This window comes from Heteronotia binoei, chromosome 12 (genome assembly GCF_032191835.1).
Source record: "Heteronotia binoei isolate CCM8104 ecotype False Entrance Well chromosome 12, APGP_CSIRO_Hbin_v1, whole genome shotgun sequence".
Taxonomy (NCBI): Eukaryota; Metazoa; Chordata; class Lepidosauria; order Squamata; family Gekkonidae; genus Heteronotia; species Heteronotia binoei.
In genome coordinates, this window is record NC_083234.1 from 61,012,730 (window position 1) to 61,040,698 (window position 27,969).

At 43.6% G+C, this 27,969-nt stretch overlaps 1 protein-coding gene across 1 annotated transcript; it reads left to right on the plus strand.

Moving 5' to 3' along the window:
- Positions 1–27,203, plus strand: PSMD5 (proteasome 26S subunit, non-ATPase 5). Its single transcript, XM_060251093.1, has 10 exons — positions 1–298; positions 4,816–4,960; positions 5,283–5,396; positions 8,529–8,657; positions 16,574–16,683; positions 18,222–18,364; positions 19,421–19,612; positions 22,414–22,523; positions 23,279–23,419; positions 24,134–27,203. Exons 1-10 carry the CDS (start codon positions 114–116, stop codon positions 24,389–24,391), a joined length of 1,527 nt encoding a protein of 508 aa, XP_060107076.1. The 5' UTR covers positions 1–113; the 3' UTR covers positions 24,392–27,203.
- The last annotated feature ends 766 nt before the right edge of the window (positions 27,204–27,969 follow it).

The following is a 27,969-nucleotide window of genomic DNA, read 5'->3' on the forward strand; positions in this document are numbered from 1 at the left end:
GCGACCGCCTGGGTCGCCGGGGCAGAAGTCTCGCGAGGCTCCTCCCCTTTCCTTTCCTTCTCCTCCTTTCTTTTTCTTCCTCCTCTTCCCTCCCCTTTCCAGTCACATCCAAGATGGCGACGCCGGGAGTGGAAGCCGCGCTGGAGCTGCTCAGCCGCCTCTCAGGGGTGCGGGACCCCGTGGAGCAGCTGCGGGACCTGCGCGTGGCGGTACAGGCCTTGCCGCCCGGCGCTCTCCGTGAGCGGGGTCCACAGTTCCCCTTGGAGGGGCTCTTCGTTCTCATGGCGCAGGGTGACAGGTGCGGGCGGGACCCTTTGCCTTGCATGTTTGCTTTGAGCTAGGGATGCCAGCCTCCAGGTGGGGATCCTCCGGGTTTGCAGCTGAATTCCAGACTACAGAGATCAGTTCCCTTGGAGCAAATGCGTGCTTTGGAAGGTGGACTTTATAGCAGGGGTGGCCAAACTTGCTTAACATAAGAGCCACATAGAGTAAATGATGGACTGGCTAAGATGTCTGAGAGCTGCAAGACATGAACGTCGGATGTCTGAGAGCCTCAAGATACGAACATCAGATGTTTGAGGGAGGGAAGGAAGGAAAGAATAGATGAGGAGGGAAGAGGTAGGGAGAGGTGGAAAGAAAGCAACTTTAATTTTAAATGCATTCCCCAAGCTGCCAGCCAACAGGACAGTGGGGGCTTCAAGAGCCCCACAATATGTGTGAAAGAACCACACGTGGCTCCCAAGCCACAGTTTGGCCACCCCTGTTCTATAGCATTGTACCCCGCTGAGATCCCTGTCCTCTCCAGGCTCCATCCCCCCAAATCTCCAGTTTTCCCAACCTGGATCTGGCAAGCCTACTTCCAGCACTTGCAGGAATTAGTCACTTATTTCTGATTTTGCAGTTCTTTGCTTTGAGTTTGAGCTAGGGTTGATTGCTAACTTTGTGGTTGGAAATACTTGGGGACTTGAGGATGGAGCCCAGGAGAGAGGGGTTTAGGGGGGGGGGACAATGGGAGGGTATAGTGCCATGCAACCCACCTTCCAAAGCAGCCATTTTGCAATAAATGCTTTAAATAAATAATAACTGATTTATGTAGCTTGGGGATCAGTTGTAATTCTGGGAGATTTCCAGCCCTCACCTGGAGTCTGGCAACATTAAAAGAAAAAGTTGAAAATTGCCTTAGTGTGTCTTCCAATTAAAGCAAAGGGGGGGCATGCAAATACTATAAAAAGGAATTGGTAGGTGATTTAACTAACACATTGGCTACTTTTTTAAGTAGTTGTGTTGTTGGTTTAAACTTATTTGCTTGCTTTTTTTCATTTATAAAGTATTCATATTTAAAAGAACCCCTCAGTGGGGTTTAATATGGAACGAAATACAGAATGAAAATAGAGTAGTCTTTACTTGTTGGTTTATGCTTGATTTCCTCCCTGATGGGGAAGTAAAGTGCCTTACAGTATTGTTCTCCCCTTCTCTGTTTTCTCAAAACTGCAAGCCTACCTAGATCTAACAGCAAGCCTTTCAGGTAGACTAGGCTGGGGGTATGTGACTGGCCCAAGATCACCCATTGAGCTTCCATGGCAGAGTGAGGCTTTAAACCCAAGTCTCTTAGATCCTGCTCAGATACTTCAACCATTACAGTATTCTGGTTGTCTTTATTAAAACTCGTTAAGATTTCATTCTTTTCGTTTAAAGTGGTTATGACTGTTTACTTGCTTGACTGAGTGTTTGGATATTTGTTCTATAAACAGCTTTGTGTATATTTTAGGGAGAAGAGGCTGAAAAATAGCTTCAATAGCCGTTTTTGCCCTCACAGGACAGTTGCGCTAGTTTCTCACAGTCAACAATATTGTGGCACCTTAAAAAGCAATAGATGTACTCTTGTGTCAGCTTTCTTGACCAGAGCCCAAATTGTCAGATGCATGAAATGTTAGTTCTATTATTAATTTGGGCTCTAAATAAAAATGTCACTGATCTACAGTAGTTGTCTTGCATTGCAAGATTTTTTGGCTCACCTGCTGCATTTTTCTCCCTTTGTGTCTTTGCATACCAACTGAAGATAATACTTTGTGCATGTGACTCCCGATTTTCAGCCTTTTTACAAGAGCACAGACCAGGCCTTAGCTATGTCAAAGCTAAAGCAGGAATCTCATGAAAACAGTATGATCCAGGACATCTGAATAGTAAGGAAAGGATTAGCCGAAGCTTTAAAGAGCAGACTTCTGCCTTGTCTGATGTGTGAAGCATTACCCTCAGGCACAAACAGTACAGGGGTTATTCCAAGTGGAGAGTAGAAGGCCCATCTTTCAGAGATGGAGGTGTGTGGCATGACATTGCAGAATACAGCTGAAAAAAGATCCAATCTTTAGAGTAAGCAGTCCAGTATGAATGGGTGTGAACCTCTCCCAGTTGTTAATGAACTGGCAAACTAAGTTGAATGATGTTCACATCAAGTAAGAAGATTCGATTGTTTTCAGTGGTGAACTAGCTAATCTCTGTTAAACCTTAATTTGACAGTGTTAAATCTGCCCATATATTCCTTCTCAACAGCTTCCTGTCACAGCCTGGCTCCCCCCCCTTTTTTTTTTTTAACAAAATGTGGCAAACTTTAAGACTGCTGTTGAATGCCCAGTGAGGTTAAAGTGTTTCCTCAGAGGTTTCTGAGTTTCTGTTTTTAGTTTGTTTCTGTTTTCTTGTGTAGAAACAGTCTAGTTTGACCAGTGTAAAGGACGGAAGGGCATTGTGAGCACATGATCATGTTAAAAAATGTTCATGTGGAGGAGGCATGGGTAGCCACTGATTGTGGTATTGTGATGTGGCTTGAGTAACTAGGGGGATTGAATTTATACCAATATTAGATTTCGGGTCTAGAGTCCAGGGTTGTCTCTGTAGAAGCCCACAAATGCACAGAAGCTCTCAGAAACTAGTGGGGTACACTGCAAGTTTTCCTGGCATTCAGTAGAAGACTTAAAGATAGCTGTTCATCAGCAGCAAAAATGGAGAGGAAAACGGTGAATCTGATATTTGCATCCAAATTTACTACTTGGCCGTAGTAGGGGTTATGAGTGACCACTACAGAAAGTTAACTGTTGTTCTGCTGATCCTTATCTGTGAATAGACAGTTAGGTCTATACTAACCCTGGTTTGTTCATCCGTTGGGGTGAAATTTTATCATCTGTTTGGTGAAATGTCATAAAGTCCCTCTGTCTTGTAATATTGGGTAATAGCATCTCCCTTATTCCCTCCTTGTTCTCTCTGTCTCTTTGTATACGTCTGTCTACTGGGTGTGTGTGAGGAAGTGGAATGTGACTCTCCAAAGCCTCTGCCACAATAAATATTTTAGTATATAAGATATCCCAGGGCACTTATTTAGACCTTTCTACATTATGGCTTACCTAAAATTTTCAACTGGTGCCTAAAAATCTCTCCTAAGACCTCATACTAATTCAAAATGTTGATGGTGGCTCAAGATGGAAATGTGCTTTAAATCCTGATTTGGAACTGTTGAATTTCATTCTGAAAAACATGCTAAAACTCTGTTACATGTCAGCGTGTTTGCCTTCTTGTTTTGTTGCTGATATTAGGTGTGGGGGATTTGTTTCAGCTGCACTGGCTTGGTGCTGGGAGTGGGTGTGAAGGTACCCTGTGATCCACCATGATGTTGAAGGATACCAGCCGCATGTGGCAGCCCACCAAGGGCTTGATGTAAAAATCCTATGCTTGGTTACGTCGCTTAGGACTGCAAAAACAGGTGTTTGAGCACCCGGCAGGCAACAGCATGACACTGATGAGTTGAGTTCATCATGGTTGAATTGTAACCGCCGGCGTGGTGTCCTGGCTTGAATGTCGGCCTCTGAGTAGGAAGATCAGTGTTCAAATCCCCACTAAGCCGTGCTCACGGGGTGACCTTGGGCCGGGGGCTATGTCTTGGCCTGGTGGTTTTTCTAAGAACAAAGCAGGATGTGTGGAAAGGGACACCCTGCCTAGGTACACATTGTCCTTGGCTCATGGGGGGGGGGGGGAAGGTCTGGATCTGAGTTACTCATTCCTCTAAGCTGCCATTGTTGAGGCCAAAGGGAAGATGCAGCCAGTCCTCTTTTTTTGTGTCTGGACCTTGACCTCACTGAAAACCCCTTCCCATTACATACCTGTACTGGTTTTTAAATGGTTTGCTCTGGGAGCCAGTCTCTTTTGACTCAAGAAGCAGGGTAAAATACAACAGAAAGACAGGTAGGAAGTACTAAAATCTGCAAGAAACCATGTAACGTGTGGCCATTACTCTGTCTGTGCTTATTTGAGAAGCTGGTTTGTCATCCGTGTTAGTTGATCTGTGTAGTAACATAGAAGACTGCAGATTTATACCCTGCCCGTCTCTCTGTAACAGAGACTCAGAGCGGCTTGCAATCTCCTATATCTTCTCCCCCCACAACAGACACCCTGTGAGGTGGGTGGGGCTGAGATGGCTCTTACAGCAGCTGCCCTTTCAAGGACAACTCCTGCGATAGCTATGGCTAACCCAAGGCCATTCCAGCAGCTGCAAGTGGAGAAGTGGGAAATCAAACCAGGTTCTCCCAGATGAGAGTCCACACACTTAACCACTACACCAAACTGATTGGAATTGTGGGTGGTAGGTTGCTTTCAGCTTATTCTCAAAAGCGGGACTTAACATTAATGATATTAAATGGCTGAAATTGGGTGTAGCCAAGGTGAACAATGCTCATTTGGATTATCCCCCTGGAATCTTATTAATGGTGGAATCCCTGGTTAATTGCTTCCTGGCTTTTTGTTGTTTCTTTTCTCCCCTTTGCAAAACAGTGAGCAGATCTCCTCATGCATTGCCATCCTGGAGCGGTTCCTCCAAGCCATGGACCCCTTCTACATAATCCGAAACTTCGGGGAACAACTCCAGAAAGGTCTCTTCCATCATCATGATTCAGTCAAAGTCCTTAGTATATCTCAGGTACATCTTGCTCTTTCAGAATGGCACAGTTGAGTTGGGGATCTGGACACAGGTTTTCCCAGTTCATCGCTCTGACTTGTGTTACCATACTAAGCTGAAATAGTGCAGTCTTAACGTCCTTGAATATATCTGCTAAACCTCAGGGCTGCCAATTGTTTGAAGAGATCTCGATTGATTAGTCATGCGTCTAAATATGCATATGTCAAAAATCTTTTCTGGTGATGGGAGGGGGAAGTTGGAATGCTTTATTGAACTGCACAAGCTTGTAAAAATGCAGCTGTTGGGAGCTTCTCTGGCATCTTACACAGTGTTGAATGTTTAGGTTGGAAGGATAGTCGAAGACCATGATGCTGTTAAAGAAATCCTGAACACTCCAGAATTGCTGAGGCAGATCATTTATTGCATTGCTGCAGAGAAAATATCCGTGGCCAAGGAGGTAAGAGGTTCAAGCGGATGCTGAGTTGCAGTGCTGCAGCAAGAGTGTGTTAATAGCCTCGTCGGTGCTTCTGTATGTTTTGTTTTTAAATCCATCCTTCAGACATGAAACTCAAGGTGGCGTGCATAGATCTTCCTCACAACTATTCTGAGAGATAGGTGAGCTTGAAGGGGGGGACTACATATACATACATTGCAATTTCCTTTATTGGCATTATAAAACTGTTAGTATAGATTGGAAGGATAAAAGAAAATGCAGAAATAAAACATACCCATGTATAAAAACATATTCCATCTTTCAGTTTGCCATTGCCTTCCCCAATCATCTACACTTTCCCCCCAGCAAGCTGGGTACTCATTTGACCGACCTCGGAAGCATGGAAGGCTGAGTCAACCTGGAGCCGGCTACCTGAACCCAGCTTCTGCTGGGATTGAACTCAGGTTGTGAGCAGTGAGCTCAGATTGCAGTACTGCAGCTTCACCACTCTGCGCCGCGGGGTTCTTTAGTTTACCATAGTACTATGTATAAGTAGAGCTGCCTGGAGGAACTTTGCCACAGTTTCAGTAACATCAACATCAGTATTGTTTAGCAAAAAAATCAATTTGTGTGAGTCAGGTAAATCTAAAATACAACCAAGAATTGGTGATAAAATGCTATGCCCATACATTGATGTAGTAACAGCATTCTAATAGCATGTGGGAGACTGTCTCAATGGCACCACTTGCACAGGGACTAGCCCTTGGACACCCAGTGAACCTGCGGAGTTAGATCCAGGTAGGCAGCCAAATGTTATTTGTTAATTTCACTTTTTTGCCATTGGATTTTAACTTTGTTCTACTTTGCATTCTTAACCACTGTCCACCAGCTATATGTAGCACTGCTCACTGTACCCCATTTCATTGTCTGATGAAGTGCATGCATACAAAAGCTTACGTTCTGAATAAAACTTTGTTGGTCTTAAAGGTGCCACTGGACTCCTGCTGAGTTTGGAATTGGAACTCAAATCTCTCCAATCCTAGTCCAAATCTCTAATTGTTAAGTGACACTGGATGCCAAAAGAGGGTCTTTTGCAAGTAGCTGGTTCTGTTAGACCTGTGGTGTGCCATCCATCTCTGAAATGGGTGTGTTTGTCCTGGCCAGATTAGCAACACTATATGGGTGCGGAGCCTTTATTTATTTTTTTGCAAGTTTATTTGCAAAACTCATCTGTTTTTCTGTCTGGGTACACAGAATGGTGTGGCCTAGAAGAGGCACTCAGAATCACCAAATTCATTGCTGTGAGAAACAACGATGGCCTGGATTAGCAAAACCATTGAGCTCCCTTGGGGGTCCCAAAGAGGGCTTAAAGGCAGATAGTTATCTTGTTAGTTATCAGTGGCGATTATCCGTGAGAGCTAAATGGAGCTACTGTGGTGAGAGTGAGACCACATGCTTCATAAAGCCAGAAGCTGGACATGGCAGCACTCTTCATGCTCTGCTTGGCAGCTTCCCTGAGGCATCTGGTTGGCATTTGTTGAAAGCAGGGTGCTGGATTAGGTGGGCCCTTTATCAGATCCAGTGGGGTTTATTTTGGATGCGAAATATGTCCCTACATCGGGTCCAAGATAGCTGACAATAAAACAATGCCGTGAAGCCCATAAAAATAAAGCGCAAACTCAGAGAGCTATTTTAAAAAAATTCTGGCCAGCTGTTGTACAGCAGCCAATTTGTCACAGTCTGGGCAACCACAGAAAGGAAGAAAAAAACAAATCTCCATCCCTAAAGCCTGCGAAAACAGGACAAGACTCCTCCCACATGTGCCTTGGGAGGGTCTTCCATAAATGGGGCATTGTTGTAAAAAGGGGCTTTTGCTTCAAATTCTTGTCTAGTTAAGGGGGGGGGCACTCACAACTGAACCAGGGAGCTTTGACCAGAGACTTGGAAAATTTATTTTCCTGTTGGTCAAGGAAAGTATAGAACTTGAAAGGGACAGGTAAACTGCAAGAATCACTTGTTGGATGTTGGGGAAGAATATTTTAGGATGCAAACAAATCAGATACAAAACAAAGTAAGGGTCAAGTTGCACCTTTAAGACCAACAAAGTTTTCTTCAGAATGTAAGCTTTTGTACGCTCTAAGCACACTTCATCAGACAAGGAATCAGGTACAGTGAGCAGAGCTACTTATAGCTGGTAGGCAGTGGTTTAGAATGCAAACTGGTACAAAGTTAAGATCCAATGACAGAATAGTAAAATTAACAAATTGAGCAAACCTTTGATCTGGGTAACATGAGCATGAGAAACCAATAAAATAGTAACATATTAAAATGTGAGAATGTCTGCTAATCACTATTGTTATAAGCCTGGAGCAAAATGAGGGCATTTCTTTCTCAGACGTTTCCCCCATCCAACTGATTTACCTTTTCACATGTAACATACATATAGCTTGCCATTAGAAGAAAAATACATTGAAATATAGTGGAAGATGGATTTAGTATATGTAATGAGTGATGTTCTTGTCCACCTAATTTACTTTTTAACATGTAAACATCATTCTGGTTTGCCATTAGAAAAAAAAGAAAAGAATACAATAAAATATAGTGAAAATGGATTAAGTATATGTAATAAGATAAACAACCAATATCCCTATTTTGAGTATGTCAGTACAAAAAATTATTCTGGTACACTATTATAAAAGAGAAATACATTGGAATACTGTGGATGTATAACTGTACTCAGTGACAGTGTGTTTAGCATATGTAATGAAAAAAACCCCTAATATCCCTGTTGTAGCCTTTTAGTTTAGTTTTTGCTTAATGCACGGTTACTTTATAAATCTGAACACTGAGCAAAGTGTTCTGTATTATTTCTTGTCCAAACAGTAGCATCAGTCGCAATTCAAAACGTTGTGTTTAAGATGTGGGGAGTAGAATTTTGGTGCCCATCCTTCCTCAGTCATTTGCAACTTGAATACGTCTCACACCTGATGAAGACCATGTTGATTTTTAAAATTTGTTTTGTTTTCCGGATTTATATTCCTCCCTCCCCGCAAGCGGGCTCAGGGCGGATCGCAGACAGTAATCAGGCCATCTTTTGATTCCATTGTCCATTGCTGCTCCTGTTCTTCCTCTTACTGCTGTCCTTTATTTTTCCAGGCCATCAAATCACTGTCAAAAATAGCTGGATCACCTGAAGGGCTGGAGGTGTTGCTGGAGGGCAACCTGCTGGTTGATTTGAAAAATGTCATGGCCAAGAGCGACGTCATACGCTACCGAGTCTATGAGGCAAGAGCCTTTCTTTCTTTCTTTCTTTCTTTCTTTCTTTCTTTCTTTCTTTCTTTCTTTCTTTCTTTCTTTCTTTCTTTCTTTCTTTCTTTCTTTCTTTCTTTCTTTCTTTCTTTCTTTCTTTCTTTCTTTCTTTCTTTCTTTCTTTCTTTCTTTCTTTCTTTCTTTCTTTCTTTCTTTCTGTCTTTCTTTCTGTCTCTCTGTCTCTCTCTCTGTCTCTCTCTCTGTCTCTCTCTCTGTCTCTCTCTCTGTCTCTCTCTCTGTCTCTCTCTCTGTCTCTCTCTCTCTTTCTTTCTCTCTTTCTTTTTTTGGTGGCCTGGTTTCTTAAGCCTTAGTGGGTAGCAGCTGAGGGGTTGTGTTGTGTACAGGAAATGGTTTTTTTTCCCTTCTGGAAGGAAGCCACTGAAAGATGACAGAGCAGCAAATCTAGTTGAATGGACATCGTGGAGGAGAAGAAGGCATAAACATTCTCTTCTAAAACTGGAGGAGTGCAGCAGTGTTCCCTCTAAGCTGAGTTAGCATGAGCTAGCTCACAGATTTTTAGTCTCCCGCTCACACATTTTTGTCTTAGCTCAGGAAGGATGACCCCAGAGCACACTAATTTATTTAGTAGCTCACAGCTTTAATGCCAGTAGCTCACAAAGTACAATTCTTGATCACAAGACTCTGCAGCTTAGAGGGAACATTGGACCACAGAATTTCATTGCTGGCAAGACCGGTTATTTGGAGCGTGCTATAGATTATGGGTTGAATCTAGACTAAATTGGCAGTTTTTACTTATACTTGCTGAGGATTTTCCTTCATGTGATTCCTCAGAGTCCCTTCATGTGATTCCTCAGGGTTTCCTGTTCTATCAGGAGCAGCAGTGGGTGGAGGATCTATTCTTCCATTGAAACACTTAATCTGCATCCATCCAGCCCTGTATGTCCATACAGGTGTTGGCTTGGTGAATGCACATGGGAGGTAAGGCTCAAGATGGCCTCTGGCACCTCTGCAACAAGTGATCCATTAGCCATGCATTTATCCTGCATTTCTCCAAGGAGCTTGTGAAAAGATATGTGGTTCTCTTTTTCCACGGTATCCTCTCAATAATGCTGTGGAGTAGGTAAGACTGAGAGAGATGGTAGGTGACGACCTAAGGTCATCCGAGTGAGTGTCCTGGATCAGGTGTGGCTTGACTCTTGTTCTCTCTCTGGTCAAAGGCCAACTCTGTAGCCACTACCTTGTACTTGCTCTTGCCACTGTGAACATAAGAACATAAGAGAAGCCATGTTGGATCAGGCCAATGGCCCATCCAGTCCAACACTCTGTGTCACTTAAGAACATAAGAGAAGCCATGTTGGATCAGGCCAATGGGCCATCCAGTCCAACACTCTGTGTCACACAATGGCAACCCCCCCTTGCCATCAGGAGGTCTGTCAGTGGGGCCAGAACACTAGAAGCCCTCCCACTATGCCCGCAAGCACGAAGAATACAGAGCATCACTGCCTCAGGCAGAGAGTTCCAACAATAAGCTGTGGCTAATAGCCACTGATGGACGTCTGCTCTAACTGGTGAGTCAGCACGTGATAAACATGCTGACTCATCAGTGGCTTGCTGAGCTTTTTGTATTTGGCAGTTCCTGAGCACCTATTGCCCCTGACTGCTGGCATTGTTGAGGAGTATGTTGTAAGTTATGCAGACCTGCACTAGTAATGTTGCCCCCATCAACTCTGCCTCCCTTTTCTGTGCAGGGGATCTAATAGATTAGGCCTCTTCTTTCTCCAGCTGTTGCTTCCTCCCATGCAGGAAAGGGAGGTAGGAGGCTGAACTGTTTTCACCCCAGGTCAAGGCTGCCAATGCATGGATTCAGGCTGTGTTAGCTGAGATGATTTGAAGAAGATGATATTGGATTTATATCCCGCCCTCCACTCCGAAGAGTCTCAGAGCGGCTCACAATCTCCTTTACCTTCCTTCCCCACAACAGACACACTGTGAGGTGGGTGGGGCTGGAGAGGGCTCTCACAGCAGCTGCCCTTTCAAGGACAACCTCTGCCAGAGCTATGGCTGACCCAAGGCCATTCCAGCAGGTGCAAGTGGAGGAGTGGGGAACCAAACCCGGTTCTCCCAGATAAGAGTCCGCAAACTTAACCACTACACCAAACTGGCTCTCCCAAGTAGGGCTGCCAGCCTCCGGGTGGGGGTTGGAGATCTCCCGCTTTTGCAACTGATCTCCCATCTCACAAAGATCAGCTCCCCTAGAGAAAATGGCTGCTTTGAAGGGTGGGCTTTGTGACATGCTGAGACCCCTTCCCTTCCCCAACCCCTCCCTCTCCTGGATCCACCCCCAAAGTCTCCAGGTATTCTCCAACCTGGCAACCTGTGTTCAAGTTTTCTGAAGGAAGGTGAAGTGAACCAGTTGATGAAATGATACTGTTTTGTTTCACTTTGGAATTCAGTTCTAGTTGGTTTAACACTTATGGTTGGATAGCTGGAGCAAACTTCTTTAGAGCCCTTTCAGTAATCATTTTTGGAGGCAGTAGCTCTGCTGTATCATTTCCAGTCTTCTATGGGCATGTTGGACGGGATGCCAAAAAACCTGTTGTTGGATATGCATCCTTCTCCTTAAAATAGAAGGACTTGCACTCTGATCCCAGTGGCACAAAGAGAGCAATAGTGAGCTGTAGAATGCCTGGATGCCTTGATGCTGCCCCAGGGAATAGTAGTAATGATCCATGCGGTCTGCAGCTGGGATTATGCAGCTGATGCCGGGGTCACATAGTTCTCCTTTTACACTGTCCCCTGAGGACTGATGTTGACGAGACAGCATGTGGATTTGTCATTCTTCCCCGTACAGAGTTGGCCCGCTATCCTTTCTAGCTCAGTCTTGTCTGTTCTGGTTCATGTAGGCTTTCCAGGGTCTCAGGCAAAGAAGGGCCTTTCCCATCAACTCTCACCTGAGACCCTTGAAGCTGGAGATGCCAAGGATTCAGCCTGGGACCTCCTTCATGCCAACACATGCTCTGTCTGCAGTATTTTATTTAAAGCATTTCTGTGCTGCTTTTCCACTCAGCTTGGTGTCCACAAGGTGGCAGAAGCTAAAACATTTCACACACTGAAACAGTGTTTATGGTACAAATATATAATATATATATATATATATATATATATATATATATATATATATATATATATATATATATATATATAGAATGCTTAAAACAATACACACACACACGGACACTCAAACAGGGAGGAAGGCTAGTAAGAGTTAGTGAGCGAATGGCAGGCCAAAATGTTTTTATTTACCTAGACTTTTAATTAAAGGGTTGATCTCTTAAGATCATTGTAATGTGCTTTTAGTTTAAGAGTAGAGAGATGATATGCTAGGACTACTGTGGAGTCTGAAAACTAATTAGGCCTGCAGATCCAGAAGGCACATCCCTGAGAGTTTTTAAAGAACTCAAATGTGAAATTGCTGCTCTAACGCAAGCAGGTAATTTGTCACTGAAACTGGGCTCCGTGCCAGAGGAGTGGAAAATGGCAAGCGTCACCTCAGTTTTTAAAAGGAGGATCCTGAGGGGATTCAGGAAATTACGGGCCAGTTAGGCTGACATCTGTTCCAGGTAAAAGGGTCAGAACCATTAAGGAGATGATTAAGCACGCTGAGGAACACCGTCTGGTGAGGGGAAGTCAGCTTGGCTTCTGGCAAAGAAAGGTGCTGCCTCACAAGCCTTTTGAAGTTTTTCGAGCAAGTTAATAAGCATGTGGATAAGGGCAACTGGTAGACATAAAGGTACTTCCAAAGGTTCTTGACAGGGGACCTCAGCAGAGACTCCTGAGTGAGCTTAGCCATCATGGGATAAAGAGGATGACACTCAAACAGGGAGGAAGGCTAATAAGAGTTAGTGAGCAAATGACAGGGCAAAATGTTTTTATTTACCCAGACTTTTAATTAAAAGGTTGATCTCTTAAGGTCATCACGTTGTGCTTTTAGTTTGAAAGCTGAGAGTCAATAAAAGGATGGGTCCGCTTATGGATTAAATGCTGATTAAAGGGTAGAAAGCAGTTTGATTTAGTGGTTAAGAACAGTGGACTCTAATCTGGAGAACAGGGTTTGATTCCCCACTTCCCCACATGCAGCCAGCTGGGTGACCTTGAGTCAGTCATTTGCAATTTGGGGTGAGTAGTGTGGTAGCCAGGCTAGTAGATACCAATTCATCTGGGATAACAAACCAAGGCATATTGCAGAGAACTACGGGAGGATCTTTCAACTGGATGAGTGAGCAACACTGTGGTAAATTGAAATTCAATATTTCTGTGAGTAAGGAACAAAAAAATCCATAATTAAAAATGTGCTGGTGTGGTATGAACTGGCTGAGAGTGTGGTTGAAAAATGTTGGGGTTGTTGGGGGAAAGCTCAGTGAAAACAGGCGCAGCAGTAATGAAAAACAGCAGATTCCAGGCTAGGAACGATTAGGGTTTTGTAATGCCCTTGTATAAAGCTATGGTGCGGTCTCATTTTGAATGCTATGTTTAATTCTGGTTGCTGTGCCTCAAAAAGAACATTACAGAAGTGGAAAAAGTTTAAAGGAGGGCAGGCAAGATGAAAAGGGGGTTGGGGCACCTTTCCTATGAGGCAAGGCTGGTGAGTCTGGGACTTTTCAGTCTGGAAAAAAAGACAGCTAACGTGAGAAAGGATAGAGGTTTATAAAATTACGTATGGGGTGGAGAAGTGGACAAAGAGAACTTCTGTCGTTCTAAAATGCTAGCACTTGAAGGCAGCTGATGAAATTTTTGGCAAATAGGTTCAGGACAGACAAAAGGAAGTACTTTATTCACTGAAACTCTGGAATTTGCTGGAGGTAGTGATGGCCACAAGCTCAAACAGTTTTGAAAGTGGGGTTTGAAAGATTCATGGAGGATAGGTCTAGCAGTGGCTACTAAAGGGAACCTCCATGTTCAGAGGCAGTAAACTCCTTAATACCAGTACCAGGGGCAACATCAGGGGAAGGCCTCAGCCCATATGCTTTGTTTGTTTGGCCCTCCAGGGCAACTGATTGGCTGCTGTGTGAAAAACTATGCTGGACCAAGCGGATTTATGGTCTGATCCAGCTTAAGCTCTTCTGTCTCTGAGCCATAGCTTTCCCCGATAATCGCCTCAGAAAACATTCTTATACCAACTGAGGACCAGTTTGCCCAGCTCAGTATTGCGTCTTCTGATTGCCAGTGGCTGTTCAATAATAATAACAATAATAATAATAATAATAATAATAATAATAATAATAATAGTTTTTATTTGTATCCCGCCCTCCCCGCAAGGGCAGGCTCAGGGCGGCTCACAACATATGAATACAATACAATAAAATCATACATAGTACTTACACTTATAATTATAAAATCGACATAAATCCATTTACAAATTGTATTAAAATTAATTATGGTGCTATAACTTAGATCTTTGATACATTCTGTGGCTAAAAACATATCCAGCGACACTTTTGGCTTTTGTTAGCCAAATTGCCTCTGAGATCAATTTGGGGAATTAAAATTAATAGGCAAATGGCAATAGCAGGATCAACAACTTATGTTTCCGGGAGTCAGCCCTTTCCAGAGACCCAATAAAATATGAGATTGGTTGCTAAAATTAAGAGTGTTTTTATTGAGAATAAGGGTCACACAATCACACAGTTACACTTGCATTCACACAATTATTAAATAACTAGGAATATACTGAGATGAAAAATTGGATAGGGACATTTGCATTAGCAGGATTGAAGCAAGGAATCGGATCATGGGTGATATAATTACCTGTCCAAAGAGAAGAGAAGATCTTAACAGCAGTGGAAAGAGGGGAAAGGAATAGCAAGAACCAACCAGCAGATCTCACAGTAATGGATCCAAACCTTTTGGCAGAGAGAGTTCTTTCCAACTCCTGCATTCTGAACTTTTAATTGTGCAAGGTGTATGTTGAACCTCCAACCTTCAAAGCACATTGTCATTGATGTAGGGAATTTTTATGCCACCTGTTCTGGAGAACCTTGACTTTCAGAAAGCTTTTGATAAAGTTCCTCATCAAAGGCTCCTTAGTAAGCTCGAGAGTCATGGAGTAAAATGACAGGTCCTCCTGTGGATCAAAAACTGGCTAATTAATAGGAAGCAGAGAGTGAGTATAAATGGGCAGTCTTCACAGTGGAGGACAGTTAGCAGTGGGGTGCTGCAGGGCTCAGTACAGGGTCCCATGCTCTTTAACTTGTTCATTAATGATTTGGAGTTAGGAGTAAGCAGTGAAGTGGCCCAGTTTGCAGATGACACTAAATTGTTCAGGGTGGTGAGAACCAGAGGATTGTGAGACTCTCCAAAGGGACCTGTTGAGACTGGGTGAGTGGGCGTCAACGTGGCAGATGACGTTCAGTGTGGCCAAGTGCAAAGTAATGCAAACTGGGGCAAAAAATCCCAGCTACAAATACAAGTTGATAGGGTGTGACAGAGACTGACCAAGAGAGAGATCTTGGGGTCATGGTAGATAACTCACTGAAAATGTCAAGACAGTGTGTGGTTGCAATAAAAAAGGCCAACGCCATGCTGGGGGGAATTAGGAAGGGAATTGAAAACAAATCAGCCAGTGTCATAATGCCTCTGTATAAATCAGTGGTGCGGTCTCATTTGGAATACTGTGTACAGTTTTGGTCACCACACTTCAAAAAGGATATTATAGCACTGGAAAAAGTGCAGAAAAGGGCAACTAGAACGATTAAATGTTTGGAACACTTTCCCTATGAAGAAAGGTTAAAACGCTTGAGGCTTTTTAGCTTGGAGAAACGTTGATTGCGAGGTGACATGATAGAAGTTTACAAGATTATGCATGAGATGGAGAAAGTAAAGAAAGAAGTACTTTTCTCCCTTTCTCACAATACAAGAACTCGTGGGCATTCAATGAAATTGCTGAGCGGTTGGGTTAGAATGGATAAAAGTTAGAACAGAAAAAAGGAAGTACTTCTTCACCCAAAGGGTGATTAACATGTGGAATTCACTACCACAGGAGGTGGTGGCGGCTGCAAGCATAGACAGCTTCAAGAGCGGATTGGATAAAAATATGGAGCAGAGGTCCATCAGTGGCTATTAGCCACAGTATATTATTGGAACTGTCTGGGGTAGTGATGCTGTGTATTCTTGGTGCTTGGCGGGTGGAGGGGGGGGGCAAAGTGGAAGGACTTCTAGACCCACTTGTGAACCTTCTGATGGCACTTGGGTGGGTTTTTTTTGGCCACTGTGTGACACAGAGTGTTGGACTGGATGGGCCATTGGCCTGATCCAACATGGCTTCTCTTATGTTCTTAACCTTTTTCAGACTATAAATGACTTTTTAAAGACCCAACCCTTTAATTAAAGGCCTGGGGTCTAAAAAGAGAGTAGGTGCCAGGTGAGTCTCAAGGGGAAGAGCATTCTACAGGTGAGATTCCACAGCTATGGTTGCTGCCTGCCTCACCTCTGAAGGCAGAAACATGGAAAGCAGGGCTTGTGAGGAAGATCTGAGCTGATGGGCTGGACAACATGGGATGAGGCTGTCCTCCAGGTACCCTGACCCCCAAGCCACTGAGGACTTTTAAGAGTTAGAGCCACCACTTTGAATTGTGTCCAGGAATGTTGAGCCGCAGTCCCTGCCCTTAGTGCCTAGCCAGCCTAGGAAGGCACGGCACACACAAAGGATGAAGCATAACCAAGTCAGGGAGAGCAGCTTCCCGAGCTTTTCTTCCTTCACAGACAACATGCAAGAAGTCGAGCTGTCTGGAGGCTGGCGTGCCAGTTGCTACAGCTTTGTCCAGTTCTCCCGTTCTGAATAGATTTCTGGATGAATGTACAGTTGCAACAGATCATGCACAGTCACCCTCCACCTTGCTGCTCCTAAGTCTCCCTTTTCTGTGCTTTTGTCTTAGCTAGTTGTCAACATCGCCTCAGCGTCAGCAGATTCTCTGAACTACTGCGTGAACAGTGGATTGCTTTCACAGCTGATTGAGGAGCTGACTGGGAATGACATGCTGGTCAGGTGCGTGACAACACGGCTTGGGAATACAACGCAAGAGAAGAGCTAGACTCCAGAAACACCCTTATAATGCAAGAGAAGAGCTAGATTCAACTTCAGAAGCATCTTCCAAGACCATCAGGATCCGGGGCTTTTTTTTGATCTTTTGAGAATCAAAGCTCCCTTCTTGGGTCAGTCCTCGACAAAAGGAGCTTTGATTCTTGAACGCTCCCCCCCGCCCCAAATCCTGGTGGTCTCATAAGGTAGTACTGGACTTGAATGGAGCTCTTATATTCAGTACCAGTGTTTTGATCTTGTTATGGATTTGGTCGCGATTCTTTTGCTTCTTATAAAACCTGTTTCTTTACCTGCCTGTGTTTTCAGACTCTCAAGTGGCAGCTGTTCAGTCTCTACTATTTAATTGCTAGCCCTCACACCTCAGTTCTGTGGGAAAGTGAAACATGATGTGGAATTCTACCAGGTGGCATAGATCACAAGTTGTTAGACCTGAATGAGGAATTCACCATCATCACACATTTGTGGAGAAATGCAGTCTAGTCCCTCTGAAAACTAAGGCAGTCTTTTTGCTGCCTTCTCCTTCTGATTAGGAGCCCTGGGCTTTTCTTAGCCATTTGCTCCAAAGTCCTGTAGGCAGCGGGAGAGCCTCAGGGGCTTTGAGTAATTCAGATCCAGGTAGGAGTCTCCCCACCTTCTCCTGGAGTGTAAGTCAAGTTACACTCTTTATGTGGTTGTAGGCAGGTTACCATTTTTTATTTTACAAAATTTGTTGTGACTTCTTATTTATGAAGGGGAAAAATCTGACTTCTGATTGTACCTAGTGATTACCTAGTGATTAGGAAAGGAACAAGCTTATAGTTGAGCAAAAATTGTTTTACTACTGAGCAAAGGGGATGTGAAATGTGCAGTTCTCACTCTGTACATTTAAAACTTATACCCAACAATGGTGAGTTAGGCAAAATAGCCTTAGTTTCCAAAGCTATATTCTTTTGTGCTGCTCAAAGGTAGACTCTTGCTTTTCTCATGTCTTGACCTTTTGTTCTTAGACATCTTTTTTCCAGTTGAGTCTCTCCTTAACACTTTTTTCATTTCAAAATCAAGTCTCCTGACCAAGGGCAGATTCCCCCCTTTTAAGTACCCATCTTACCTGATGGAAAATTCCTGACCACTTGCTAGTGATTTGAGTCTGTGGCTCATGAATCCTGAATCTGCTAGATGAAACTCCTTTGTTCTCTAGGTTTGTCCATAGTAACATAAAAACCTGCATCCTCCCATCAGGTGGTAATTCGCCACCTGGTGAATTGCACATTAGAACCAAAAGGTACTAATCTTTTAACTGCCTGTTGAAGTGGCTTTAGGCTGTCCTCTGAACCTGAAGAGCGCCAGTCAAGCATCTGCCTCCCAGAGCTGTAGTTTTTACACAGATGCCTTTGGGATGAAGCATGCTTGTTGCTGCAGTGTGATTCCTAGTGAAATCTGAGACGGATGGAATGCCAAAGGAATTTGAAAAGGCCTTTATGCCTGTAATATTTTCCGTGTTGCAGAGCTACCTGTATTGAGATGGTGACGTCTCTCGCCCACACTCTTCATGGGCGCCAGTATCTCGCCCAGCAAGGAGTCATCGACAAGATTTCCAACATTATCATCGGAGCAGACTCAGATCCTTTTTCCGGCTTCTACTTGCCAGGTGGCATAGCGTTCTTGTTTGGGTGGTTTTATTTTGAGTTTAATTTCGGTGTGGCATGTGCCGTCATTTCTCAAGGGCACGCAGGAGAGCAGAAGAGGCTCACAAGGGAAGTTCAGGTCGTCAGAGGGATCCTGTGGTCCTTGTTTTCATCCCTCTCTTTAAATTAAGCCCCTGTATATTTATGTTTCCTGACAGCAGACAATAGACTCCCCCAGAGTAGGTCTTGACTGGACAAGCTGTTCAGCGTCTTATCCATTTTTACCCCTTGCATTGTTTGTGCTGCCTGGAGTTCTCTCCCTCTTTATTCTCCCTGCAACATAGGCTGGGGGGGAGAGAGAGAGCAATTGATTGACCCAGGGATTCCCACTCCTAGCCCTGAGTAATCTATGTGGTGAGTGGGGGCTTGAACCTGGGTCTCCCAAATTCTCATTCATTGTTCTCACACCTACACCACACGTCCTCTCTCCAAAGTGGACTTGGGAATGCGTTGTCTCAAAATCCTGATATTGCTGCAGTTAGGAGGGGTAGAAAATCTTCTAAGAGAGCTCAGTGCTGGCAGGGGGGCCCACTAGCTTAAAAAGGGCACAGTCTCCAGGTCACAAAGTGCTCCCTCAATCTACACTTAGCCAGCCGGGATAATATTGAAATAAGATGTGTTCTTGCAGTATAAAGCAATTGCTTTTATATTAAAATAATATAATATGATATAAAATAATATATCATTAAAAATAATAATTGCACTGCATTATGAGCACTGTTTTTAGGGTAAAGGCTGAAATCTAGTCATACCAGATTTCTTTTTTTTTTTTTTGCATAGCTTGAACAAAAAGATCTAACTTTGAAAAAAAAAATCTCACTCTGTCCTCTTCCCATAATACCATTTGGGTATATTCTGTCCCATTCAGCATTCCAGTTGTTTTTACATCAACTTGTTTTCTCCCCCTGCTTTGCTGTGGACTTCCACTCAGCTGCTGCCCCACATAATTCTCATTTCTCTTTTGGGGATGCTCTAATGGAGGATGTGGTTAACTCTTTTCCTTCTTCTGGGTATGGCAGGCTTTGTGAAGTTTTTTGGCACCTTGGCCATAGTTGACAGCCCAGAACAGGTCTGCGAGCAATACCCCATCTTTATGAAGAAAGTCTTCAGCATGGCAGAAGGCCATGACCAAACCATGTATGGCGTTGCTGTGGATACACTTGGGATCTTGGGCTCAACCGTGGAGGGGAAGCTGGTCTTGCAGAAGCTGGGTGCGTATATCTGATGAGTCATCTGAAGAGGATCTTTTATTGATTTATTTATGTACATTTATATCCCACTCCTCCCGAAATAGCTCGGAGCGACTAAGAAGAAGATATTGAATTTTACATCCCGCCTTTCACTCTGAATCTCAGAGTGGCTCACAGTCTCTTTTACCTTCCTCCCCCACAACAGACACCCTGTGAGGTAGGTGGGGCTGAGAGAGCTCTTACAGCAGCTGCCCTTTCAAGGACAGCTCTGCGAGAGCTATGGCTGCCCCAAGACCATTCCAGTAGCTGCAAGTGGAGGAGTGGGGAATCAAACTTGGTTCTCCCAGATAAGAGTCCGCACATGGACTTGATTGATTTTATATGCACGCACATGAAATGGAGCAAATGTATTAGTCAAAACTTTCTGCTGTGATAATGACTACTGCTGTTGTGTGGGAGTGTTCTGGCATCTTCTGAAGTCTCAGGTAACCAAGAAGGTTGACAGAAAGCCTAATAAGAGAATAAATACTAATGGGTTACGTATATTAAATTAACAAACCTTTAATGCTTTACAGATAATGAATGATTTAAAAATTCCATTAACACCAAACCCATTTTGTCCACAAGTCCTTCCTTGGCGGTACAGATTATTAAAACACACACCTTAAAGTAAAATTATTCACAATCCAAAATACAACATTTCTGGCCTAAACTTTAAAAGCTGAAAAAAAGAAACAGTAGAAAAGGAAAAAAGATCATCTGTTGTGTGAGTCATTTACAAAATTTAAAAGTATAATTTCTGAAATTGTTAATCTGCATTACTCACACACATAAGAAGCAGAACCAGTTCATTAACTAGATAAGTCCCACTTCATTACTAGAATAAATAAGGTCATTTAAAAATTGTATTTCAGATTTTTGTTGTTCATGGTCTAGATAGCTAAGGCATAATGATAATCTTCTGAAGTCTCTCCGGATAGGATGAAATCCAAAGGTGGTGGCTCTTCTGGTGGTTCTGCTAACTTCCTGGTGTCCTGTTGACCTGTATCGTTTTCAGAGTGTGTAAAATGGTGGGCCAAGGGTGTGCCTTTCCACTCTGTTATTTCAGAGTAAAATTTTCAGAAATTTTTGAAGCCATGGAATTTGGGAGGGGGGGGAATGAAATACATGCAGTTATAGTACCTGTATCCAGGGCCTTTTTTGAGTAGGAATGCACAGGAACGCAGTTCTGGCTGGCTTGGCATCAGGGGATGTGGCCTAACATGAAAATGAGTCCCTGCTGGGCTTTTTCTACAAAAGAGCTCTGTGTGGAACAATGGTGATGTCAGGAGGTATAGCCTAATATGTAAATGAGTTCCTGTTGGGCTTTTTCTGCAAACAAAGCCCTGCCTGTATCTTTAATTTGTGCCATCTGAGAGATAAGGGAAACAAGTTGAAGGTAGAAAGCAAATTTTGTAGTACACAAATTACATGGTTTGGACAAACTCAAAGTCACATAGGTAGGACTGCTAGCATATTTGGATATGAAGCTAAAGCTTATAACATTGAAAACAACTCTAATAATATATTATCCACATAACATCTTGATTGTTGCCCAAACTATATACATTTAAACAAATATTGAAAATACTATGGGTGCGTTCACACTACACTAAGTAACGTGTTTTGCAGCTGGATTTTAACTGTAAGAATAGCAAAAATCCAGTTGCAAAATGCATTATTTAGTGTAGTGTGAATACACCTTATGTGTGTCTATAGCACAAGAGGGTTTTTTTAGTGCTTCCCCAGTTTTTATTGGAAGAATTCAATAAAGTCCTCAGACTTTTCATGCTTACATTATGAATGTAAAAAACTTTGTCGTAAAGAAGTATTTTACTCATTCTAAAAGACAAAGTATTTCAGAAGAGCTTCTTCTAAACTTCCTTTGAATTTTCTAATTTATCCATTGAAAAAATTGGGGGGATCCTCAAACGGGGGTGGGGAATACCCTGTTTTTCTTTTCCCTGGGTCCTCCCAACTCTGTTACAGTCTTTCTGAATCAGCTGTTTCAGGACTGTCTTGCTTTTCTGAGCCAAACTGCCATAGGTCAAAGATTTTCTCATCTTGGCTGCAAAGTGAGCTCTTCCTTCTCCCCCCCCCCCCGAAATGTAATGAGAGCTTGCCCTACAGGCCTGGTATGGAAACATTTGGATTACCAGCTACTGTTGCTTAGGGTGGGTTGTCCTGCCAACTAAGAAGTGGTGTCAGCTTGTTTAGAGAAGAACATGGGGTGCCCCACAGAATCAAGGGAGAGAGGAATGGGTATAGCCTGTGGCCCTATGGGACAAGATTGCCAGGTTATTTCCATAAACTTATCCTTAGCCAGGATGTGAGCAAGGGAACAGTCCCATAATTACCCAGGAGATGTTTTCTTTGCTTCCTTTCCTTGGTCTCTCATCAGCCCTTAAATGCCATATGTAGATTGGAACACAAAGCCAATTAAAGGCAGGTTATCTCAGGAGATCTGAGACCCAAGGAGTTTTCTAATGCTACTGAGGCAAAGAAAAACCTGAACACTCAGTGGTTGTTCTTAGCTTAGCTTGGATAGACTTGTTCATTTAGATATTCAACCACAGGAAACCAAACTGTCTGAAAAGAAGTAAAATTACTGCTTGGCTTAGGAGTTGATAGGTTGTCTGCTATTTTCCCCATTAAAAAGTGGTTCCATAATTTATTTTGCCACATGTGGAGTGAAGGTGGGTTCTTATCCCGCCATTTGGATGCAGTAACTATTCTTGCTGTTGCCAACAAGATAGCTATTAAAATTTTAATTTTCTTTCTAGGTAGGCGATTTCACCACATGCTAAATCGAATGGGATGTCAGGCAAAGAGTGGCCCAACAGAGCTCAGGGTCCGATGTTTGGATGCCCTGGCGTCCCTTTTCTACCTACCGGTAAGCTGCATAAAATTAGAACTTACTTCCAGTTTCTTATGAATAACTTTGTGTGTCAAAGAGCAGCTGAGCAACTGAATTTATTTGCTTCATTTATGTGTCTCCTGTCTCCCCAGTGAGCACTCAGGCAGCTGATATCATTCCCCTCTCTTCTGTTTTGTTTTATCTTCACATCAGCCCTGTGAGATAAGTTAGGCCAAGAGTCTGTGACTGGCTGAAGGCTACCCAGTGTGGAAGGTCTTCCATGGTAGAGTGAGGATTTGAACCTGAGACAAGCAGATCCTAGTTCGGTGACAGCCAGTTTGGTGTAGTGGTTAAGTGTGCAGACTCTTATCAGGAAAACCAGGTCTGATTCTCCACTCCTCCACCTGCAGCTGCTAGGTGACCTTGGGTCAGTCACAAGTTCTCTCAGAGTGGTTCTCTCAAGCAGTTCTGTCAGAGGTCTCTCTGCCTCATCTACTTGGCCTCGCTTTCTAAAAACATTTGATGGACACCAGGAAAAGTGTCAGTGGGCACCATGGCACTGATGGGTGTCATGCTGGGGTGTCCTGCTCTAAGGAGTCATTCTTACTGGAAGCCTTTTATCCTTCATCCAAGCAATGAACTATAAAAACGGCGTTGTTACAAGTCCTAGGCACACAAGAAAAAGGAAGCTGTGAGAAATCCTTGTAATATGAACAGATGTCACTAAGACTTGGTACTTGTGGGTAAAACTTAACTGGGAATTGTGTCGTCTTCCGTTTTTTAACCTACAGCCAGACCAGCAGACAGAAGACCATGAGAGAATGGTGCAGTCCTGGTTCTCCTGTCTATCTAGCCAGCCTCTGGAACTCTTCAGAAACATCAGCACACAGCCATTCCCTGACCTCCACTGTGGTTCCTTACGGGTCTTCGCTGTAAGTGCTCCAGTTTTCAGTCGGATTGTACGTTTACATGTTTGGAGGGTGTAATGCAAAAAGCATCCAGCAGGAGTCAATTTTGTTTTATTTATTTAATGGCACAAGCAAGCTGGCATAATGTGTAGGAGAACAAAAGCAAAGGGAAAACCGCATAATAGAATCGAGAGGTCCCAGGAGAAGCCTTGTATCTGCCATGAATGTTATCTCATTGCCTCCCGCTGCTGAGCTTAATCCTAGAATTTCTGGAACCTTCAATAAGCTTGTCACCACTAGGGTCTCAAGTAGGGATGGGCACGGAACACGAAAATGGTGGTTCATTTCGTTTCATGGTTCACTGGTTTGCCTGATTTGATGGTTTGGTTTCATTTTTTTAAATTTTCTGAAGGAATTGTGGTTCATTGCTTGGTTCGGGAAGATGCGGAACAGCCCCCAAGAAGGCACACCGCGATGTGCCTGGCATGATGACGTCACCCGGATGACATCACACTAGGCACGTTGCGGCATGCGAGGAGGATCCCCCACTGATAACAATTCAGACGAACTGCCCAAAACCAAGCCACTTTGTTTTGCAAGTTCATAGCACGAGTACCTCAACCGATTTGGAACGAACCACGAATAAGATATTTTAGGCATGAATCACGATTCGTGCTTCAATTTGTGCCTCTCCCTCGTCTCAAGCTCTGGTTTTAATGTGTCCCTTTAATACTTTAGGCCATCGGTAACCAGCCCTGGGCCCAGAGGTTGATGATCGCTAGTCCTGGCTTCATAGAATACGTCGTGGACAGATCGGTGGATCCTGATAAGGCTTCCAAGGAAGCCAAATACGAACTCGTCAAGGTTCTTGCCAATTCCAAGACAAGTGCGGAGATCTTTGGGAACCAGCATTTTGTGAAGCTGCGTGGCTATATGCACGAAGGGCCTTATTATGTCAAGGCTGTTTCGACCACAGCTGTGGAAGGGGCCGATTAACATTTGCCCGCCGGCGATGTAAATTCCTGTCCTGGAATTCCAGGAATGGCAAATTAATGTCGGGGACTCTTCCTGAAGAGGGGATTTGACTCTGTGGGTGTGCAGGGGGGAAACAAAGACATCTGAGGAAGCAATTGGTCTGCGCTTGTGTGTGCGTGTTTAAAATTTGAAATGACAGATGGGTAGAAATGCTAAGGACCACATTAGTTCTATGCCATGGGGTAATGTAACAAAACTTACTTGGCTCGTTAGTGTTAGAGTCGGCTGCTTTGTTAACAAAAGATATGTATCAGCAGGCTCTTCTTAAGCTTTTTTTCAGAGTTTTGGGGAGTGTGTTTGTGTGTGGGGTGGGGGATGCAAAGGAGTGGCCAGATTTAAATGCTGTGTACAGTGTGGAAGGGGCTTTGTGCACCCTTGACCCTAAATGCAACTACAGTTCAGTGAGGCTGCTGCAGGTATGTGAGATAGGCGAGTCCACTCTACATGGAGGGGACAGCATGGTCTTCCGTAGCCGGTGGCAGCTTGCCTGTGTGCTGGCTTCGAGGCATTAGGTTGTTTTTTTAAGTGTGGCAACACGTCCCACAGATCTTGAACGAAGCAAAGAGGGGAAACTTTTGCAGATGCGGTTTGCGATGGTACTTGTTTCTAGGTTGCCTCGTCTTACAGCACAGTCGGCACATCAGCATTTATTCACCTGCTTGAAGTGATTAAATACAGCATTGGTACGTAAGGGAAAAGCCTATCCTAGAATCTTCTTCCTGATGGTCTGGTTCTGTATATGTAGAAAGGTGTGGGCTTTCCCTCCCTTTGCCTCCTGGCGGTGTGAAATAGTGCAGTTCCATAACAGGGACACTGCACAGAGCTTCAGCTAGCCTGTAATCTCTTCTGCTGAGCAGGTGTTAGATCAAAAGTGCCTTTGCTGGATGGAAACCTTAGCTTGAATCTTTTAACGCTGCAAATGAGATAGAAGTGACCTTGTTTAACTAAATCTCAAAGTAGAAATTACTGCGCTTTACAGAGAAACCAAAATTTGAATCGGGAGTTCTGAGCCACTGCTGTGTACTGGAGCTGTAGAAGAAAATGGTTACAACAGGTTCTGTGGCTCAGTCTGCTTTAAACCCCCCACATACCTTTTTTTTTACCACACTTGACAAACAAACCTCATGCGTTCCCTGTTACATATTTCAATTATGAAGCCTGTATTCCATCTTTAAAAATAAGCAGGATTCAGAGCACAGCATCTGTCGACGCAAATTGTATGGAAAATTGTTTCACGTGAAATGACCACAGTCGACTGCATGCTAGTTAGAGCTACGTATCTGTTCAGATTGCTGAATTGTGGCTGGAACGTGAGGGTCAAGGAGTCGCGTAGCTGCTTTTCAATACAAAGCAATTTCAGTGAGTTCCTTTGGTTGGTTCAGTATTCTTCTAGTGGAATAGGTTATTGGCATGAAGTAGTTCAGTTTGGAAACGGTGCCTGTTTAGCCTTTAGCCATTGGTGAGTTCTTGCACACGTATCCAAAATTAGGCTGACAGAGGCGACTCGGGGCTCTTGAAGCCGAACAGCATTAGCTGCTCCTTCCAGCAGGACAGAGTGAATCCTTTGCCCCTGCGGCCAGTGGTGTTAAGCTGCAGAGAATTTGACAACGCCCTGTCAGTGCCCCGTGTAGCTAAAGGAGTGTTCATTGGACATGAGAAAAGGATTGAGGACGAGAGTCATAAAAGAAGAACTCTTTTTTTCCCTCCAGTGGTCACAAGCTGAAGCATTTTTAGGATACAAGCCAGGCTATATTGCCACTGCCAATAAAATTGCTGTGTTCTTCTTTCCTTTCCTGTCATGTGTAGCTTCAGATACCTGTGATGTTGCTTTGTCAAATCTTTGTGTTTCTCCCCCCTCAATCACCAGCTGTTTGGGGTAGTGAGATGTGCATTCAGTGTTGTAGAGTGTACCAGTGACACTAGGAGGGAGGGGAGAGCACAATACAACCCTGGGAAGTGTATTAGTGAGGCAAATCATTAATTCTTTTGCATTCTCCTCCTTGCAGCCTGTATCAGTGTGAATGCTTGCAGGTACGCAGCTTTGGACAGACATGGCTGGAGCCATAGGATGTCTTCTAGCGTGGGATCAAAAATATCTCTTGATTTTCAAGATATGTCACTCATTTGGGAGGATGATGGCGCAACCTACATCTGGATTCTGGGCAGCTATGGTTCACTAGGCCATCTTATCGGAAAACTTAGCACAAGGACTGAATAATTTTGATCACACATTGTGCCATAATTGGTATTGGGGGCAGGGGGGAGGAGTTTAATGTTGGCAACCAGAGAAGAACTTCAGAGGCAAGCCTAAAGCTTGTGTGTCTAGCATTTCTTTTAATAGGAAAACTAGGGCAGGACTCAGACTAGCTTTCTGTCTGGAAATCACTACTTTTCCTCCTATCAGAACATAGTGAAATAGAAACGTATTCTAGAATTCACTGCCATTGGTAGGCAAAAAAAGGATTGTGTCCCTATCACAGTGCAGTGTTGGGATACACCTCCATATTGAAATCATGTTCATTCAATTACATATGCTGTTGCGTAGTCTGTGTATCATTGGTACTTTGCTTCTGTGACACTTTCAAAGGACTTCAGATAATTGTGTAATTCTGGGAATGTCAGATTTTTTTTTCTGTAAAGGAAAATCATTTCCAGGAATTGTTAAAATTGTCAAATTCTGTCTGTAGAAGCAGTGGTAAGAATATAACCTTTCCTTTTATGTAACTTAGCCAGTTCTGCTGTAGAGGTCTTGGTAAAATATTTCAGCCTTTGGTCTCCCCCTTCTTATGTTTGGTATTTCTCCTATCTAGACAGGGGTCTGTGTGTGTTTTCAGTCACTGTTTTGCATGTTTACATTTCCAAGTGAATATTTGGAGATGTCTGTTTACAAAACCCCTCCAACAACCTCACATGTGAATAGCCTTTGAGGTCAGCTAAATAATGAGCAACACCAACATTTGCAGATTTCTGGACTGGGTAAGCTGTATTTTTCATATCACAAAATCCGCATTTTTAAAATATGCATGGTATATTATGAGCAGTAAAGTCCTTCCTGCAGTTTTATTTGGTAATGGGCTTATCATGCATAACTCTACCTCAGCTGTGAATGCAAGAACCCTTCAGCTTTTCTGTAAGTTACATTTCAGGGAAGAAAGGAGTTCTTCCACTCCATATTATATTGGGGGGAAAGTATATTAATTAATCAGGGGTCTCTGTCTTGTCCTCTAGCCACGTTAGTGTAGTGGTTAAGCGTGCGGACTCTTATCTGGGAGAACCGGGTTTGATTCCCCACTCCTCCACTTGAACCTGCTAGAATGGCCTTGGGTCAGCCATAGCTCTAGTAGGAGTTGTCCTTGAAAGGGCAGCTGCTGCAAGAGCTCTCTCAGCCCCACCCACCTCACAGGGTGTCTGTTGGTGGTGGGGAGGTAAAGGAGATTGTGACCGCTCTGAGATTCAGAGTATAGGGTGGGGGATATAACTCCAATGTCTTCTTCTCTCATAGCCATCGTATTCAACGCCCATGTGAAACCTTCCCCTCT